General features: G+C 33.0%; 1 protein-coding gene across 2 annotated transcripts in view; it reads right to left on the bottom strand.

The window, feature by feature from the left end:
- Nucleotides 1-17,468, bottom strand: part of LOC106111359 (zinc finger protein rotund) — a 133,028-nt gene extending 115,560 nt beyond the window's left edge. The window contains exons 1-2 of one of the 2 annotated variants that reach the window (XM_013293403.1): nucleotides 17,162-17,468; nucleotides 6,527-7,138 (exon numbers count right to left, since the gene is read on the bottom strand). In XM_013293403.1, the coding sequence (XP_013148857.1) occupies nucleotides 6,527-6,703 (177 nt within the window). In that variant the 5' untranslated portion in view covers nucleotides 6,704-7,138; nucleotides 17,162-17,468. The remainder of the gene's footprint in view (nucleotides 1-6,526; nucleotides 7,139-17,161) is intronic. The other variant, XM_013293404.1, reaches the window with a different exon arrangement.
- Between the last annotated feature and the right edge of the window lie 1,613 nt (nucleotides 17,469-19,081).

Genomic DNA, 19,081 nt, shown 5'->3' with positions numbered 1-19,081 from the left:
ATTCCATTATTAGCGACTTACTTCATAATTCATTATAAAAAAACGTATTTAGTCGAATTAAACACTTTACCGCGTCAAATACTGTTTTATCATAATTGAAAATTTTGATTTATCAGCGTGAATTATTGATTATAATTATTTTCTAGATATAATTACACACTCGGTCTATAATTGGTTGTATTAAATAATTCATAATTCCATACTACTGCTTTACCGATACGTAATACAAAGTTTGCGGTTTTATTCTTTACGAGCTGTTCTTGTGCGGCTTCATCCGCATGAAATTATAAAGAAAAAATATTTTATTGTTTAAATTTGTCAGATTCTCAATTGCGGATAAAATCACCATTACCAAAATAACCTTGCTTCCATAATGTAGGCAGCTTGTAGTATGGTCTCTTCCCCATTGAAGGTTTTTATTCGATTTATTTATCCCCTAAGTGAAATAGCATGAGAATATATAGCCCAAAGCGTGTTGTAAGTGTAGGGCTTTTTAATAAGAAAAAATTATACAAAAATATGCTGTAATTACTGACATCTTACGCCACGAAGTAGTGTGTGTTTACGCTTTATTATGTTAGTTATTGACAAACGTGAAGGCTAATCGTCTAGGATACGGGATAGGAATTTACTTGTAAAGGTTGATACTGACAGACCTTACGCTATGTAACATGTTTCAGGGTACACAACGAGCTTCCTTGCGTTTTAAAAACCCAAATTAAAAAGTCTTTCTTTTAAATAGGTAGTTTTAAAATACCTTTATGCGCGTACTAGCTGTCGCTCGCGACTTCGTCCGCGTGAATTTGAAAAAAAAATAACAAAAGCGAGTATGTGTTCTTCCAGACTGTCAACTACGTCTATGCCAAAATCATCGAGATGCGTTGTTTAAGCTACAAACTCTAACAAACATCTATCCAGCTAAACTTTTGCGTTTATAATATTAGTAAGATTTAGTGTTATCAGTCTGTGCAATCCCCTACCTATTAAAAGTAGAAAACCCATCCGCAAATGCACATATCTATTGGCATCTGGTTCGCTATTTTCGCGAATTAAGGTGCGCTTATTTTCCACCTCATATTATAAAAAGTACTAAAGTAGCTAAATTATTCTAACAATTATCGTTTTATCTAAGACCTGAATACTTATGGAGCATTTCATTCATTTAGAAATAGTTAATGAAATTAATTCCAAGCAATACATACAATAACTTACCATATTTGAATCCGTGATTTAGAAAATGCACGGGCGTTGTTTGACAAAAAACTTTGTCGGTTTACGATTTGGTTTTTGTCGTTAGATAAATTAGGTTTTATTACTCGATTAATTATTTACATGGCAATTCTTTAATGTGACACGATTCTTTGACATTTATTCAAGCTGGTGACATACTCTACATTTAATTATGTAAAATATTATTGGATTTATAGGCATTTAGTCCAAATATGAATAAAACTTGCCCGCGATTTGTCACTATTGATAGCTTTTTATCATTTTTCTAGATACTTGAGTAAGTATGCGTATATTCCAAATACATTTATAGCTTCTATATATAAAACTGTTGCTCGCGACTTCGTCCACTCAATATTAAAATAAAAAAATGACTATAATATGGGCATAGACGGGCGTCTATGTCAGCTATAGTTTGTCTAAATAAGATTAGATTAGTTTGATAAATGACGCATATGAAGTATCGAATTCAATTTGTATGAAGGCAAATGCCATACTTAATAGACAGCTATCGTAGTGACGAAACAAACATACACAAATTTGAACTATCGATATTCGGTTTAAATAATTATCAAACTCAACTGAAATTATTATTTTCTTATTCACTAATTAAGAGGACAATTCTAGTATTGATTATAGTGTAGAGAATTTAGCGATTACAGAAATAATAGCGAAATCCAATTCGATTACGCACGGCTGTAGTAGTAATATACATTTATTTACTCCCATTAATTGTTGTGGTCATTATTAATTTGAGAAAACAGTGTGTGTGTGTTTTTTTTTATTTCTTAAGTTAAAACTATAAATCTATCGATTCCAACTTCTACAAGAATAAAAATCGAAAATCGATAAGATTCATGACTGATTTTACACAACCCATCCCTACTAAATTTGAAATGAATTGTCAAACTAATGTAAATTATTTAGACACCCTTCAGTGAAAGTCCGGTCGAAAAGACCGTTTCGGATATTACCCGGAACAAACGCGGATTGCGAACAGACAGACGAAAAAAAATTAAATGCGATTTTCGCTATCTGCAACGCAAATTATCTTCCCGAAATTTGGATTTTTTTCTTTTGATATTACAAACAGACACTCTAATTTTATTAGATGTATATAGTTATAGATTTTCAAAGGAAGCAAGTAAATTTATCACTTGAGGAATGACAGGGACATAGCAACTCCGTAAGAAGTTTCACATATTAATGATGGAGGCGTGCGGTTGAAAGAACAGGGTTTGTCTTTTAAATTAATTGTCGGCGACTGTGTGGAGGGGTCTCAAGACGAGGGGGACAGCGGGGAGGGGGACAGCCTGCGGTTGACGTTAATAAGTAACGTTAGTATTTGAGTTGCTAAATTAATCGGTGTTAATCATTTTGACACAGCGGCATTTTAGCTCGAGTTTAAAATGCTGCTTAAAAATAGCCTAAACAGACTGGAAAAGTTGCATATCAACCGCAATAATAGAGAAAATAGCAAATGTAAGATGATTTGTAAACTTTACCTTGATGAACGACTTGTGCCATTCTTGATTCTAAGTCAATGCGCGGTATACATCTGGCCAGTACAGTTAGCCAACGAAACTGACATTCGATTGGCATCAGAGAGTCCATACAATTAGTGGTAATGATGTTGTTTGAGTACAAACGTCTGATGAGTGTGGTGCCGGAGGCCTAAGTCCCTTTTCCTTCTCACTCTTTTCTTAAAAAGATAGGATGGGAAGTAAAAGTGTATTTGACGGCGTAGGAGTCGCATAGATAGAAGAAACATCCTGTTTATGTGCGTGTACCCTTTCGTCAATTAAGGGTAGGCAATGCATCTGCAATTTCGAATGTCTATGGGCAGTAGTCGCTTCGCCATTTCGGTGAAATCAAGCCGCTAGCTCGTTAGCCACCTTATAATAAAAAAAACAATGGCTGGGGCAATAATTCAAAAGGCAATGTATGAACCGGACATTAGGCTACAAAACGCGGGATATATTAGTGAAAATTTCAATAACATTCAAATTCTAATTCGAGTCGTATCATGTGACATACAGATTAAATTATATCTAATTAATATATAAATAATAGAAGATAACAAAAGCAATTCCTCCAGACGATTTATCCCGGAGGATCATGATCAGGGGAAAATGATCGGTGCCGTGGCGGGTAACGACATCCCGGGACTGTGACGTCATTAATCAAACGCCTGCACACTAGGGTGGTTACTGGGTTGCTACGAAACTGAGTACATCGAAAAATGTTACAATGATAAATTAGACTTTTTTTTAGAATAAACGTAGTAATTATTTAACTTTTAGTATTTACTTTAATTGTAACATATCTTAAGAAATGTATGACTACAATCAAAAAATATTGAAACGTCTTAAAATTACTGTTAATATCAGTATGAGGTAAGATATGCAAATAGCACAGTATCCTCGTGGAATACGAACTTATATACATATAAATTTAATTAAATTACTTAAAAATTTTACAGTTAATATTATAAAATTATATTAAACCGCAAGATTTTTTTTTACAGTTACCACGCTTTACAATGGGACCGTAATGAAGACGTCAAGACAAACGTCCTGAATGATTCTTTGGATTATTTCGCTCTCTCCCGATGTGAGACGAAATTGTGCGGAGTTGCCGAATTGTGACATCTAAACTAATTGTGTCTAACGAGCTTTGAAGAAAAAAATAATAAAAAAGAAGAATGTTCTGTAGAGAAAATGTTTATTTACGTTTTTATATAGCCCTTATATTGTTTAAGTTAAATGTATTGAATTATTTCGCTACTGGAATAGCTTTCAATATTCATTCATTCGGTCTTGGCTTACAAATAATTAAATTAAAGTGTCCATGTCTATTATCAAAAAAATTAATATTTCGTAAATATAATGCATTTAAGTTGCTTTAACTGTAAACAAATGTTAGAGATTGTTTTTCTGTTCTCAAGTCAAAATACGGACTTACCTATTCTGACGGGACTTTTCTTTATTTTGGTATACTTTTTAAAGAAAATACAAACACTACTCGACAGTATTTAATTTAAAAAGTCGGACCAAATGACAACTAAAATAATCAAGTAAATCGAATTATAAATCGCAGAGTAATCGATACAAATACATTAAAAAAGCTATCGAATTGTGAACCTCCTTTTTGAAGTCGGTTACAAATTAAACTATTAAGAATGTTAGTGTGTAGTATATCTTTATACTGCAAATAGAAATATACAATCTTCACGTACGATCAACTATATGCAAAAACAATGTAGAAGTGAGAACGCCACGAGAGGTTACCGTGACGAAGTTGTCGTCACGAATACAACCGGATTGAGAGGCATAGTCAATTCCTATGACGCTAAACAAATGATTGCATCTTGGATGACACCATCCATGTGATGCATGTTATTTTATTGTCTTAATACACTTGGGTTTCCACTGAAACATGTACAAGAAAATATCAGCATCAATTGTTATAAAGCAACTGATATAGCAATCTTACTAATATTATAACTGGGAAAGTTTAGATGGATGGATGTTTGTTAGAGTTTGTAGCCTAAATGGCTCAGTGGACCTTGATGAAATTTGGCATAGATGTAGAATATGTTCTGGAAGAATACATAGACTACTTAGTTTTTTTCTTTAATTCGACGCGGACGGATTCGCGGGCAAAACCTAGTAAGTAAATAATGGGTTTTTCGACAGTACCAACGGATCTTTGTGTACAATTAGTAACAGATGTTTTTTTACATTATTTCGTTCTTTTCTTTTCCATGAATCGTTATTATTTAAAAGCCTCTGTATTGGAAATCTATAAAGCGATGGATTGAGGTGTCAGCGATGTGCTACGTAATCATATTTCAACATCTTCGTTATTGTGCACACAATGGGACAATTTATAAGTACAATAGTTTATTATATATATCTACAATTGATTTATGGCCGGTCTCCCAGCTACATTTAACCATTCGTTAATTTTTCGATAACTTCAGGAAATACGTTTCCGAATTACGTAATTTGAGTTTTACTCCGTTGACATAGGTCAATCTAACATTAATAAATGACACGGTAATGATAAAATTAATGGAAACTTAACCCAGTACTAATAGCCTGTTTGTTATTCCAGTCCATTGAAAATATATCTAGGTTCCAAAATTATGAGATTCGAGCAACAATTCAACCATCCAAATTTTTAAATATAGTTTCAGATTATTTTTTTATTATCAATACAATGTTCAAAATATTATTCATTTATATTCATTATAATCTTGGTTTAGAAGCCCGTGCCTCTGGCAACACCAGATAAAATCCACATAAAAAACCACAAACAACCTGCTCTGAGCGATTTGTCCTCCATGCACGGACGATCACGATTATCTATGGTACGGCATCGCGCTGGGCGCACTTTTTGGACCGCTTTTATTTTTGATTGACTTCCTATTGGGTCCATGCGCCAGCCTGCGGTTAAGCAAAAACTATCACGTTCCGGCTACGTGAATAATCAGCTAGTTATCTATTGACTTTAGAGTTGGGTGACTGACACCGCTTCATTCATGACCATTCAATGAGTGAAAGGATGAGTTTGATAAACATGTTCGAGTCTATATTAAAGAAAATCTATCAATACTGGCTAAGCCTACAACCGACGCGATTGTACAATTATGCCAGCTCGTTTCTTAAACAATAAGAGTAGCACTATGGTGCACTAGAACACACTAGTACACTTGTTTATTGAAAATCTGAGTGAGACCTCTCTTCGGTATAAGAAATTTTAGTGTCAGTGTGAAATTTGGATTGACATGTCAAAGACACAAATCCCCCCGTCTCCTAATAAAGAATAAAAAAAGAACATATTTGTAAAAGTATGTTATTGTCCGGTACACTTTGCCAGTGAAGATGGCTAGTCATGGAATGTATAGATTTACTGGCAGCATTTAACGTTTATACAATGCTAGTTATCAGTCAAGATACTGGGTTTTTTTTGTGACTGAATGGCCACTGTTTGCCTTGAAGAGGCATTTACAGATTCACCGGGCTTGAGGTGGCCGAGAGCAGATGGCGCTTAGCCTAAACCTCGTTTATGAGTAACTAAGCTCGAGTGTTACTAAGCAACTGTACTGGCTAAGTGTGGACCGCATATAACACTGTATTCATAGACATAAAATATCAAAATTTATTGTGACCCCTATATTTAAACAATTTAACGATTAAGGTGTGTTTTTTCTTTGAGTGTCATACATAGCGTCAGTGGGGCTTATTGTTTTTTTTTTATTTTTATTTTTTATGGTAATTATTTTAAGTCTTACCTTAATAGGTGGTGCGTAATCAACCGCCATCATGCAATCACTGTTAACACCCGCTTCAGTCTTAATCATTGGGGGTCCGTGGTGGTACAGCTGCCCCATCTGGTGGTGCATGCCGCTCTCGCCACGACTGTACCACGTGGTGTACATACCGTAACTTTGTTCGCAACAGTCACTCATAAATACCACATTTTCAATACACAATGTTCAAACGCGACTGTACATTTAGTCACTGTCACCGTTGACTTTTCATTGCGACTGTACTGACATCACTTCACTAAGCGTTACAATTTTAGTCGTAAAAAGTTTTTAGAATGTTTTTACACTTCACATATTTTGGAAAAACTAAATTTTAAAATAATGTTTCCTATAAATTAATTTATTATTTCTGTCTCGATTAATCTTGCTGGTTATAAATAAAATTATAATAATTTATTTTTAAAATATAAAGCACCGAAACATCAATCAAATTGAACCCGTTTTAACGAATGATTTTAAATCGTATTTAAATTGAATATTGCACTAAGTACATTTAAAGATAAATATATTTGTGTCTGCGTATATCGAACGAGTTTTCACATAAATCCATTTGTTTTGCAATTTTCTCTCCGGCATCTGAAACGTAAAATAATAAATTTAAAATTAATTGTACATTAACTTTGACTTTACGGCAAATTAAAAAAACAATCTCGTGTTTTTCTAACTGTTTTATTCATAAATGCTCTATTTACTAGCCCGTATCTAAAACATTTTTTATCTGTAACAGATCAATATTTTTAAAAACTTTTAAAGACTTCTTTATCCATTATTAAGAGCGTGCACAACCGAAACCAAACTATCGCCCAACTGTTTAGTTGCGCTTTGATTCCTATGAACTTATATGGAGGTGCCGACACTACTCGATTTTAGTTGTGCAACTAAACAGTTGACTTGACTGCGAAAAAATTGATAATCGCACGTCGGTTGTGCGATAGTTTAGTTAATGCGCTCTTAAGCTACCTAAATTTTTTGACCTACTTCTGATTTCCAAATTTAACAAGTCGCATTATCAATACGGATGTAATGATACTTATTTTGTAACCTTCTTTCCTTAAACAACGACTTTGTCTTAAGAACAAACCGACATTAACACGTAAATGTGTTTATAATGATAGCTTACAATATTATTTACGATAAATTACATCATGCACGTCCTCTGTGAGACATCTCAGATGTTTCCTGATCGCTAAGAGTTAGTACGACTGGTGGAGATTATTTTATTTATTTATCAAACACAGCATACAAGAAAAGCGGACCCCTTTACACACGGGCTAGAAAGATCAAAAGAGGGAGTACAATATACATAATTAAAAAAACGAGACGGATTTATAATCCATTGTTTTTTTTTCTTTATATCATAAGGTGGCAAACGAGCAAGCGGCCACATGAATCCGTAAACTGGCGAAGCCACCGCTGCCCATAGACTTTCGCAATAGCGGATGCGTTGCCTTAATCGACGGAGGAGGAGACGCACATGCAGAAGATGTTCCTCTTGTTATGTGCCTCCTCCACTGTCAAATCCATGTTCCCTTCCCATCCTTTTCTTATAAAAAAAAGGGTGAGAACTTATTAGAAAAAGATTAAGGATTAGATTTTTTTACAGTAACTTAGTGTGTTCTCTCATACCGTCATATACAGAATTTTAAAATAAATAATGCTTCAGTACTAAATGCATATTAAGAAAAATATCAATTGTATAATATTGATAAAAAGAATTGTAGTAGAGGCCTTTTCCACTTCGCTATCCGACGCGCGACTCTAACCGCGATCGTCTACTGTTAGCAGTGACGGTTACGTCAGTGAAATTGCTATTACCCGAATACGGCAGTCGTATACCACACTAGTGGAAAAAAGGTGTAACAAAGAATGAGAAATTGGAAAGAATTAAGGATACATTCTAGTTAAAATCAAGTTATTTAACGTGGAATTACTTAACTATAAAACAAGTTGATGTTATTTTAAACATTTATCATACAAACATCCCTTAGTTCATGTTAAAATAACTTGCAAACTAACTATATCGTTGAATTGCAAATCAAGGTACTAAGGCACCATAACCGGTGGCAATGTACATACCATAGTCATACATATCATACAGCTGGAGTTGAATGACCGGTAGACCACGCCCCAGAGACACGCCCACTGTAAGCTCCGCCTACACGGCATTTCAAAGTAAATTTTGGTATTAGACGACCAATAATTCTAGATACCTACATTTCTATATTGTTTTAGTTTTACAGTACCTGTTTATAGGGCGTTGTTTATTAAACGTATAACAAATACTCGTTAATTCCTTTTCACCGTTTTCTTATTTATTCATATGATTATTTAATAACTATATTTATTTATATCGTGTATTGTTTTCATTGGGTAATGATTTAAATGTATGTCGGAGTGACGAGTTTCTGTTTATTTTAGAATTCACTTTTATAATAAAATAACACTCGCGTATCACAAACACGGACTGTGTTCAATCTTTAGTGAAAACTGCACAACACAATATAACCGGATTGAAAAGATTTACAGAGATTCACCAATTAACTTTATGCAGACAAAACGCATTATTCGAACACCTATGACAACTGTCATGTCTGTGGTCGCCGTCATTCCATCTATGAGCCTGTTCAGGGTTGCCTCAAAAACTCAAATTGAAAATTACAATCCCATAAAATGTGTAATGTTGACAGCACTCAATATTATTATCTGATAGAAATTTTAAATTAACAATCATTTAACAATTTATTGGCTTATATTATAGCTATAGCTTTACGTATTTCGTGTGATTTAATTTTAATTTAATTTTGTACACAAGTAATAGACAAAAGAAAATTGTAGAGTACCCACAACCGTTTTCTTTGAATGACAAACGCAAGATTCCAATGCGTTTGAAAAAAGAACGTGCATGAATCCGCGTCATATTGTGACGTCATATCCAGTCGCAACAAAATGTAAACTGGCCATTCAAATAATGTTCCAAATTCAAAAACAAATGCAAGGATTGATCAATATTTTCGCATCGTCATCGAAAGGAATATTACAGATGGTAACTAACTGATATATCGAATATCTAACGAAGTTAAAATGCTTTCACACATATTCATCATAACTTTCTAATTTAAACGTAAGTATATTTGATTTAAGAGTTTTAAACGAAACAAAACGCTATCGTGCGTTATTTATTCGATCACAAACGTAAATGAATCATAAAAAAGTGAACAAAAGAAACGGTTTTTTTGCACAACCGTTTAGTATCGAATATTCATTAGGGATATCAGTTTGAGCACTCTTACAAACAAACGGTAGTTGTTGCCACATTGAGTGGTTTCTAACTCAATATAAATCATTTAACATTTGTCGTTGATTTACAGTTTCGTTGATAGCTATTAGCTATGTTTTTTTCTTTTCGTTTAGATCGTCTATAAAGAAAAGATATCGCGTGCGGCCACGCACGGTACTGTCATGTCAACTGGATACAATAAAATGGGTTAAAATAAAACTTTAAACACAATGTAACACAATTATTTACGTTAAGTAATTTAATAATGTAACAATGCAACATAAAACGAATGGCGTTGCAGCGCTGCAGCCTAATAGTTCCGACGAAAAACAATAGATGGCGTCATACGTATTTTGAAACTCGATGAAGAGGTACACGCGCCTTTAGATAAGTTGTCATGTACAAAAAAATAGTATGCTGATAAAACTAAGTGAAGAATTTGTTGTATGTCTTTATTTTTATACATTGAACCAATTTCAAACATTATTTTACCATCAGATTCATTAAAGAATATAGGTTAGACTGTGTCTTTTTTTAAGATTCCGCACGGACGAATTCGCGAGCAATGCTTATATGAAATAAAAATGTAAAATTATTTTTCATACTATTACAAATAAATTAACATTCTATTTAACATATTCTCTTAGATGTTTTTCTTATTGATTTGATAAATCTAAACTTGGATAGATTTCTTACTCTAACACCTGGCAGATGTAATTATCTAGCATTATAACTTAAGTTATACAGTTTAAGTAAAAAAACTTCATATTGAGACGTCACATTTGACACAGAAGTTAACTTGAACGTTGGCGATAACTGAATTAGGTAATTGCAATTTGAAAACCAGATTTACTGAATTATTAATGATTAGTTTCTCGCGACTTTGTCCGCGTTGAATTAAAAAATTGTAAGAAATATAGCTTATGTTACTCACAGCTAAATGACCTTTTTAATGGGGAAAGATTTTTTCAAATCGGCTCAATAGTTTTTATGTGAATCAAATACATACAAAAATCCAAATCTTTTATCTTTATAATATTGATATGGTAAGCGTATCTTTTTATATAAATTGTAAAGCCGTAATGAAAATACTTCAAGACATAAAGTACACAAACTCATCACACAAGCAAGTATAGAATTTAATGTTTGTTTTATTTTACAGAGAGTAATGTGCCTCGCCTGACAGATCCTGTCTCTTAAAAGTCAAAGAGAAAGAATACAGTTTAGAATTCGCTTGTAGATAATGGATGAATAAGTTTTTATAGTCAATGCCAATGCTAATCAGGTGTGTATTGACCATGCTAATTATGTTCCGCAGCCATTAATTGCGTCTACCCACCGCGCTCGACTGATCACTGACATTTTGCTACCGTTGCCTTTGCGAAGGGAATACTTCGAGAATTATCTACACTTTTTACGTTCCTTGCAAGACGTTATAAAATATGGTACAAAATTTAAGATTCATTTGAGTAGATGATTTTATTTGAAAGTTCTGAAAAAGCTGCAACATTAAATTGTTTATTAGCCATGACCAACTAGCTGGAAAATACAAAAAGATGAAATTCCAGTCCTATATTTAAAAATCACTAAACACATTAAACTTTCGAAATTTGAACATTTTTACAAGATAATTTTAAGGGACAGTAAAATGTATAAGATACTAGCTTTTGTCCGCGACTCCGTCCGCGTGGAATTAAAAAAAAAACAAAAGTAAGTAGCCCATCTGTTTTTCCAGAATATTCTCTACATCTACACCATAACATCAAAATCCGTTCAGCCGTTTAAGCTTGTTCTTTATAAATATTAGTATGATGTACTCCAAATATAATTTTAATTAAGTTACAACACACCTAATTCGAAGTGTTACTTGTTAATAACGATTATGCAGTTATAACATTTAAAAAGCAATAGAAAATGTAACAACCATCATACCGGGTGCTCTGCAAGGTGGCGCAAAACATGACGCGAAGAAAACAATGGCGGATTACGTTTAGAACGCGGCCATATTTTTTTATAGTATAAGGTGAAAACTGTAAAAGCGGTCAACAATCGCCAAAATAACGAAGCGACCGCTCCCCATAGGTATCCACATTTGCTGATGCGTTACCCACTTTTAATCAATATAGCAAAAATGATATATTTCTCCAACCTACATGTACTTTCCCCTTCCCTTCCCAATAGGGTAAGAGGACTAAAACTAGGCCCCCCACACGCACACTCATCAGACGAAGCGCTTGATTTGGGTATAAATGAAGCGGCATAAGGCTTTAGCGCTTAAAAACCGCATGAATCCTTTTTGCATTCTCCTTCTCTTGGCGGCTCGTGACTTTGCGAAAGAACAGAACAGAATTTTAGATGTTTCGAGGCGGGTTGTTGGGTGAAGGAACTTCATAATATTCAAATAGCCACGGGCCGTTAAGATATTTTTAAACAACTATAATATTTTTTACAATTAAAAAGTATTTATATAGAATCTAAGGCTAATGTTGAACGTTTATGCTTATAAATATGTTGATACAAATAATATTAACTACTAGATATTAATGGGGACTTCGTCCGTGTAAATAATAATAAAAAGTATATCCTATGTTACTCACAGATAAATTACCTTTCTAACAGTAAAATAATTTTAAAAATCGGTCTAAAACTAGTATAGATTAGATTTATTCCTGTAATACAATATTTACGTATGTTTTGACAATTCAATAGTAAATCAATATTAATCAAGTAACGTCTAAGTACAGCAAATAGTTAAAATTAATTGCGCTTCGGTTCAAATTAACCGTGAAAACTCTAGTCGTGTCCGTTAATTGATTAATGCTGTGGAATCTACATTTTGGATAGTTATTTTTTTAATAATTGAATTAATTTTCTACCATAATACAAACTGTTAGGCCTAAGTTCAAACTTTTGGTACGAACGTCGGGTAAATTTACATATGAAAATGGAAAAATCCAAAAAAAAAAATCAATAGACTTTCAAAACGTTATTTTGTATTTACTTTTTCAAGTACCTATTTGTAAGTGTAATAAGTGTATTTTTTTTTGTTTATAACATAAGGTGGCAAACGAGCAAGCGGCCACCTGAAACCGCCAAAATGGCGAAGCGACCGCTGCCCATAGACATCCGCAATTGCAGACGCATTGCCTACCCTTATACGACGGAGGAGGAGACGCACATAAAGAGGATATTTCCCCTTCCTATGCATCTCCTCCACCGTCGAATCCACTTCCTCTTCCCAACCTCTCCTTATAAGAAAATGGTGGTAAAGAGAAAGGGACTTAAATTAGGCCTCCGGCACCACACTTATCAGACGAAACACGGAATTGCTTCCATTTCACGCCTGTCTTTTGTGTGGTCGTGGCATTACACCGGGCGTACCGGCCTTTTCGTGCTAAGATGATAAAGCGGGCACTATGTTATTAAATTCACTTTTTTTTTATTAACTAGTTTTCTATGCAAGAAAAGGTGGCAAACGAACGGCGGGAACACAGAGGTGGTCAATGTTTTAAATTTGACCTATTTTTTTGTATAGAATTACATACTAGATGTACGTAATTTTTAATAGACCATATTCATCCGAAAGGTCACATTATCTTTAGTTCTATCGTTATTAAAAAACAAAAGAAGAAGAAGAAATACAACATTAGTAAAATATATGTACGCTTTGTGACAATTTTAATTGTACAGAAAAATTGTTTAAACTGTGCTTGTAAAGGTAAAGCCTAATTTTAGTACCTTTTCCTTTCCAACCTTTTCTTAAGAAGCAAGGATGGGAATTAAAAATTATTAGACGACGGAGGATATGCATAGGTTCGGAAAATAATTTGTGTCACCTCTTCCGTCGATTAAGGGTAGGCAACGCTTCTGAAACTTCGAATGTCTATGGACAGCAGTCGCTTCGCCATTTCGTCGGATTCAAGTGGCCGCTTGCTCGTTTGCCACCTTATAAGATAAAAAAGCTTGTCTGAACATTTAGTCGAGTAGATAAGCAATATAGATCAGTGTATTTCAGCTACTAAACTACTCGGTACTCGACTAAATAACTAGCATAGTGATAACCTGATAACCGTTTACTTCAACGTAAGTTAAACGATGAACGCAGTTAATTTATCTATATAATTATCTACGGAATTAACAGGGCGATCATTAAAAACATTTTCATATGCCATCACGTACGCCACATTAATTAAAAAAAAATTATAATCACTTTACAACATGCCTCGTAAGTTCGAGAAATTTGCAAAGGATTTTGAATATTTAGTTTTAACCAAAAATACTGCGAATGTTTTTTTTTGTTGTTAACTCGATGTAGCCCGCGACTCTATCGTGGAATTAAACAAAAAGTAAGTAGTCTATGAGTTCTTCCAGACTATCCTATAAATTTATACCAAATTTAATCGATATCCGTTCAGCAGTTTAGGCTACAAGGTTTAAGAAACAACCATTCAAACATTCGCATCTACAATTATAAGACTAAATTAAATTTCAAGTGTTATAAAGTTTAAAAGAGTCTGTAGAGTCGAGGCCTATGTCCAATCAATCGGTATTGATTGATTTACAAACTACAGACAGGTCTTTCAAGACTCAGGACTTACATTGCAAAATCGGACAACACATATTTTCTACATAAGAAAATGGATAAGACAATAAAATCTATCTTTACACTCTTTAATTACTACATAACACAAATAAAAAAACATACAGACGAATTGAGTACCTCCTTCTTTTGGGAAGTCAGTCAAAAATTAAGATGCATAGCTAACGACCCAATAGTGTAAAGACAGTTAATATGCGACGTACCCTTTAGGGTAAGGCCAAGCTTTAACTTCAAATTCCATTAATATTTTGACATGTCAGATTGCAAGTGATACTACGAAGCGAAGTGTCTTCGGCCATAAAACAATAAAAATCACTTTTCTTGTGTTGTGTACCACTTGTGTAGCCTAGAAGGTTTTAAATCCCCAACCGTCGCGTTGGTATCTTTTAGTAACCTCCCTATTCAGGAAAAAGAATGATATTCTCTTTAGATTATAACAACGTAAGATTTACTCGTTATCTATACTATTTATACTATTATAATAAAGCGTAAACACACACTTCTTTGTTGCCTAACATGTCAGCAATTACAGCATATTTTTGAATAATTCTTTCTTTAACAAAAAGCCTTACACTTACGTCACGCTTTATGCTATATATTTTCACGCTATTAAACTTAGGGGGTAAATATTTTAGATAAAAACCCTAATGTGGGAAAGAGACCATAAGTTGCTGCCAACATAAAGGAAGCAAGGTTGGCATGATGTCATGTCATTTTGACATTTGTAATTGATAATTTGACAAATCTAAGCAATAAAATAAAATTTTCATAATTTCATGCGGATGAAGCCGCACGGGAACAGCTATAAATAAAAAAAAAACCTAGTAAATCTATTCATTATTCTAGCCAGTAATTCTCCTAATATAAAAATCCATTAGAAAGATTAGTATTCCATTAAATCATCATAAAATATTTATAAACAGCATTTTCATATTTATTTTCTATTAAAGCTATCAAGACATAAAATAATTGTGTTTGCATTAAATAAAATGAAAGCCGTAATTTGAAGTCACTTTAAACATTAAAAAACATTTGTCTTATTATTTACCTGTAAGAATTCTAGAAATAATACTTTTTTAATAATAATTTCAAAGATTAAGGTTAACAAATAGCACAGAAACAAAGGAGATAGCAAGAAAGTTGTCGTTTATTTTTTTATATTTCAAACTAAGATTGATAATTCAAGGTGAGGCTAGAATTTATTTATTTTAAAATCCTATTTAATCAATTTAAATTCAAATTAATTTTATTCATATAAATTTGCCATTTTTCTTGTTAATATTTTCAGTTAGAAATAAGATATCTGTTCCGAGAATACATTTATCTATACTATTATTATAAAGAAGAAAGATTTTTATTTTTGTATGTATTGAAATAACTCAAAAACTACTGGGCCGATTTAAAAAAAATCCACCATTACAAAAGTAATTTATCTGTAACATAGGGTATATTTTTTTACAATTTATTATTTCATGTGCACGAAGTCGCGAGCAACAGCTAGTGTTTAAATTATTTGTGTTGATTTAATTAAATTGCTTTAGTTGACTGGCCATAAACAATTGTTACGGTCAAAGAGTTTAAACTTTTTAATAGACGCGTAGGAAGGTGAAAAATCCTATTTCTGCTAATTAAATGCAGTTCTGTGGATTAAATGTAGGCAACACATCTAAAAATTTAAATGTCTATGGTTAGCGGATACTTTGCCGACAAATTTAAGTGACCATTTCATACTATGAAAACAAGTCATTAAAATATTTAGATTTATCTTAAATATGAAGCCAATATTTTAAAGACAAGCTTTATTCTGGTTTCCTTTCTCTGTATACTTTATTAATAATTGCACAAACTTGTACATTATCATAAAACGTGTTGTAAATCATTAAAAAAAACTCCCGCGACAAATTGAGTGGAACAGAAAAAGATTATTATGAAAATAAATATAATTTTATACGAGAAACGCAATTTGTTCGATGTTAAATGATTTATCGTGACCGGCATGAAATATTCAATTTGATTATAATTAAGCTATTATATCTAAGAGGCTAACACTAGAGTGTTAAAACTATTAAATGTAATCTCTAGATTATTCTAATAGAATAAGAATCGGCCTGATTTTCATTTGTTTTATCAAAAATTCCGTTAGCTTGAAATTTTAAAACCGCACACAATTGTTTAGTCGCGTTTTTGATTCTTTGAGCTTATAAGGAGGTGCACACTACTCGATTGTTAGTTGTGCAACTAAACAGTTGAATTGGCTGCAAAACAATCGACAATCGCACAACAGTTGTGCGATAGTTTGTCAAAAGGATGCGCTCACTCTAATGGTAACAGGGACAAGAGGTTACTCATTCAAGATCTATATAAATTCTATTCTAATATTATTAAGAGTAATGATTAGATTGTTTATTTTCATTGAATGGGCTCCAAAACTATTGATCTGAAGTCAAAGATTAGATAGCTACATTATCACTGTCATAGACTAAAATATAATAAACAGGACATCAACGGAAAGGGTATGGATATGGCAGAAAAGATATAAGACGTATATTTGCCACCCAAGAGAAGTTACAACGGATCGCTATTATAAGACAAGCGATAATTTCCTTTTCCCATAAGAATCTAAAATAAGGTTTTTAAATAAACGGTTGTGTGAAATTCTTTGCGCGTTTTAATTAAATGTTTATTAATAAATCAATTTCCTTTATAGATAATTGTTAATTACCTTCACAGAACAAAACATATATGGTCACTGCACAAGCACATCACTAAAAGAAAAACTCATAATAAAAGGTTAACGTGCGAGCGAGAGGGGCATATCGATATTGTTACGTGTCATTAGCTTCACTGATAAGGTTATCAAGGACCGTTACCGAAAAAAACCGTCACCGACACTCATAGAAAACGTGAAAAAAATCCGGTACACTTTTTTTGTCGACACTTTTTTGCCGACGCTACGTATCCCGTCGGTGTCGTACCAACCGACGGCCGCGCACGATGTCTTTGCGGCGACTAAAAACTTGGGACTGACGGCTCGTAGGCGTTGTGCATCTGTGCGAGAGAGCCTTATGCTGGGCTGGTAGCTGAAAAGAGATAGTTGAACAATTTGTGGGCGTGTGGGGGTGGGTGTGGCTTAAGTTTAAGTTGGCTTAAGCGCGCCAACTTGGGTATAGCGTAGGCAACCTATACATTGAGTCGGAGTCATGTATTATGTGATCCTGCAGGTTTTTGCTGTGGGTGCATTGTCTCCGATGCGTTTTTTTTTACTTGCACCATGATGTATAGAACGACGTGCAGCTAAATTCGCCTTACTATCTCGTATCTTTGAGTTTGTTTAAGGATTTCTGTGATACAAGTTTTTTTGCATTTCATTACTCGGATGTTGTTATTATTTCTGTGAGCTTTTACTAAGCAATGCGGTCCTTTTATTAAATTAACGTTTGCTGGATTGCGCAATATTTAAATTTTTAACAAAACGTGATATTTGGACAGACTAGACTAGACTCTAAATAATGTCGTAAATGATTTAATATCGTTAATAATTCCTGTTAATAATAATTAATTAAGATTAACTTTTTGTTGGTACTTGAAATAAAGTCCCAAAACCGTCATCAGAAACATAAAGGCAAAATTTTTATGTAATAATTTCGTAGACAACGTAGCTTAGCTCCACTCTAGGGATCGTTTCGTAACATTTTGTGATTAATAATGTGGGTATTTTAATAAAATTATTTAAAAAAATGTAGACACATGCTAAAGGTTTAACAAAACATATAAAAAAATATTCATCGATCGTAAGATGCGTAGATCCAACATATTTAAGTTGCTTATTTTGTATTTTTATTAATTTATAGTTTCAAGTTAAAACACTCCACAGCTAATAAATACCAACACGCGTGGCAATCTAATCCATTTTAAGTAATTATAAACCCCATCATTTAAAAAATTAATTGTACCATAAAGCATGTCTTAAAATTGAATAACAAAAATGCTTTCACGTAATAAAATTTAAGATAACGTCTTATTTGAAAAACTTATTTCAAAGACTATTATATTATCGATCATATTGAAATTGTCGTCGAACGATTATTTTTTTGGCCAACATTCATTTTAACTCAATAATTAAATTAACAAACAATCAAAGCCTTGGATTCCCGAAGGCCATTTTATGCTAAATTTGAAATTTCAAATATCGAACGGCCGGAGTTCCAATTTTCAAATTTGAACTTGGGCTGTCCAGTTCGGATGACGCGCAAAAACTGACCGCGCGATGCCCGTCATCTGCCTCGAACAGATGATACCATAGAGTCGCTTATGATCAACATATTTTTTTTGTTTCTACGATTTTCAAATGCTAAGAAAATATTTTATTTAAGTTACTTTTAAGGTAAAAGTCATGTAATACGCTCTTATTGTTAAATAAAATTTTAAATCTGTTAATTCTAATTTCTAAAATTGCTAACTAACTCTTGAGTTAGACTTGATAATGATTATATGCAATATTTATGGTAAGGTTTAATATTAAAGAGTATAAAAAAGTTTACAGTTTTCAAATATACTACAATTTGATTTTTGCCTTTGTATTTATTTCATTAAACTTGATTAATAAGACATTTTTTCTCATACATTTTTAATGTTTTTAATT

This window comes from Papilio polytes, unplaced genomic scaffold (genome assembly GCF_000836215.1).
Source record: "Papilio polytes unplaced genomic scaffold, Ppol_1.0 DF824169.1, whole genome shotgun sequence".
Classification (NCBI taxonomy): Eukaryota; Metazoa; Arthropoda; class Insecta; order Lepidoptera; family Papilionidae; genus Papilio; species Papilio polytes.
This window is presented reverse-complemented; position numbering and strand designations above follow the sequence as displayed.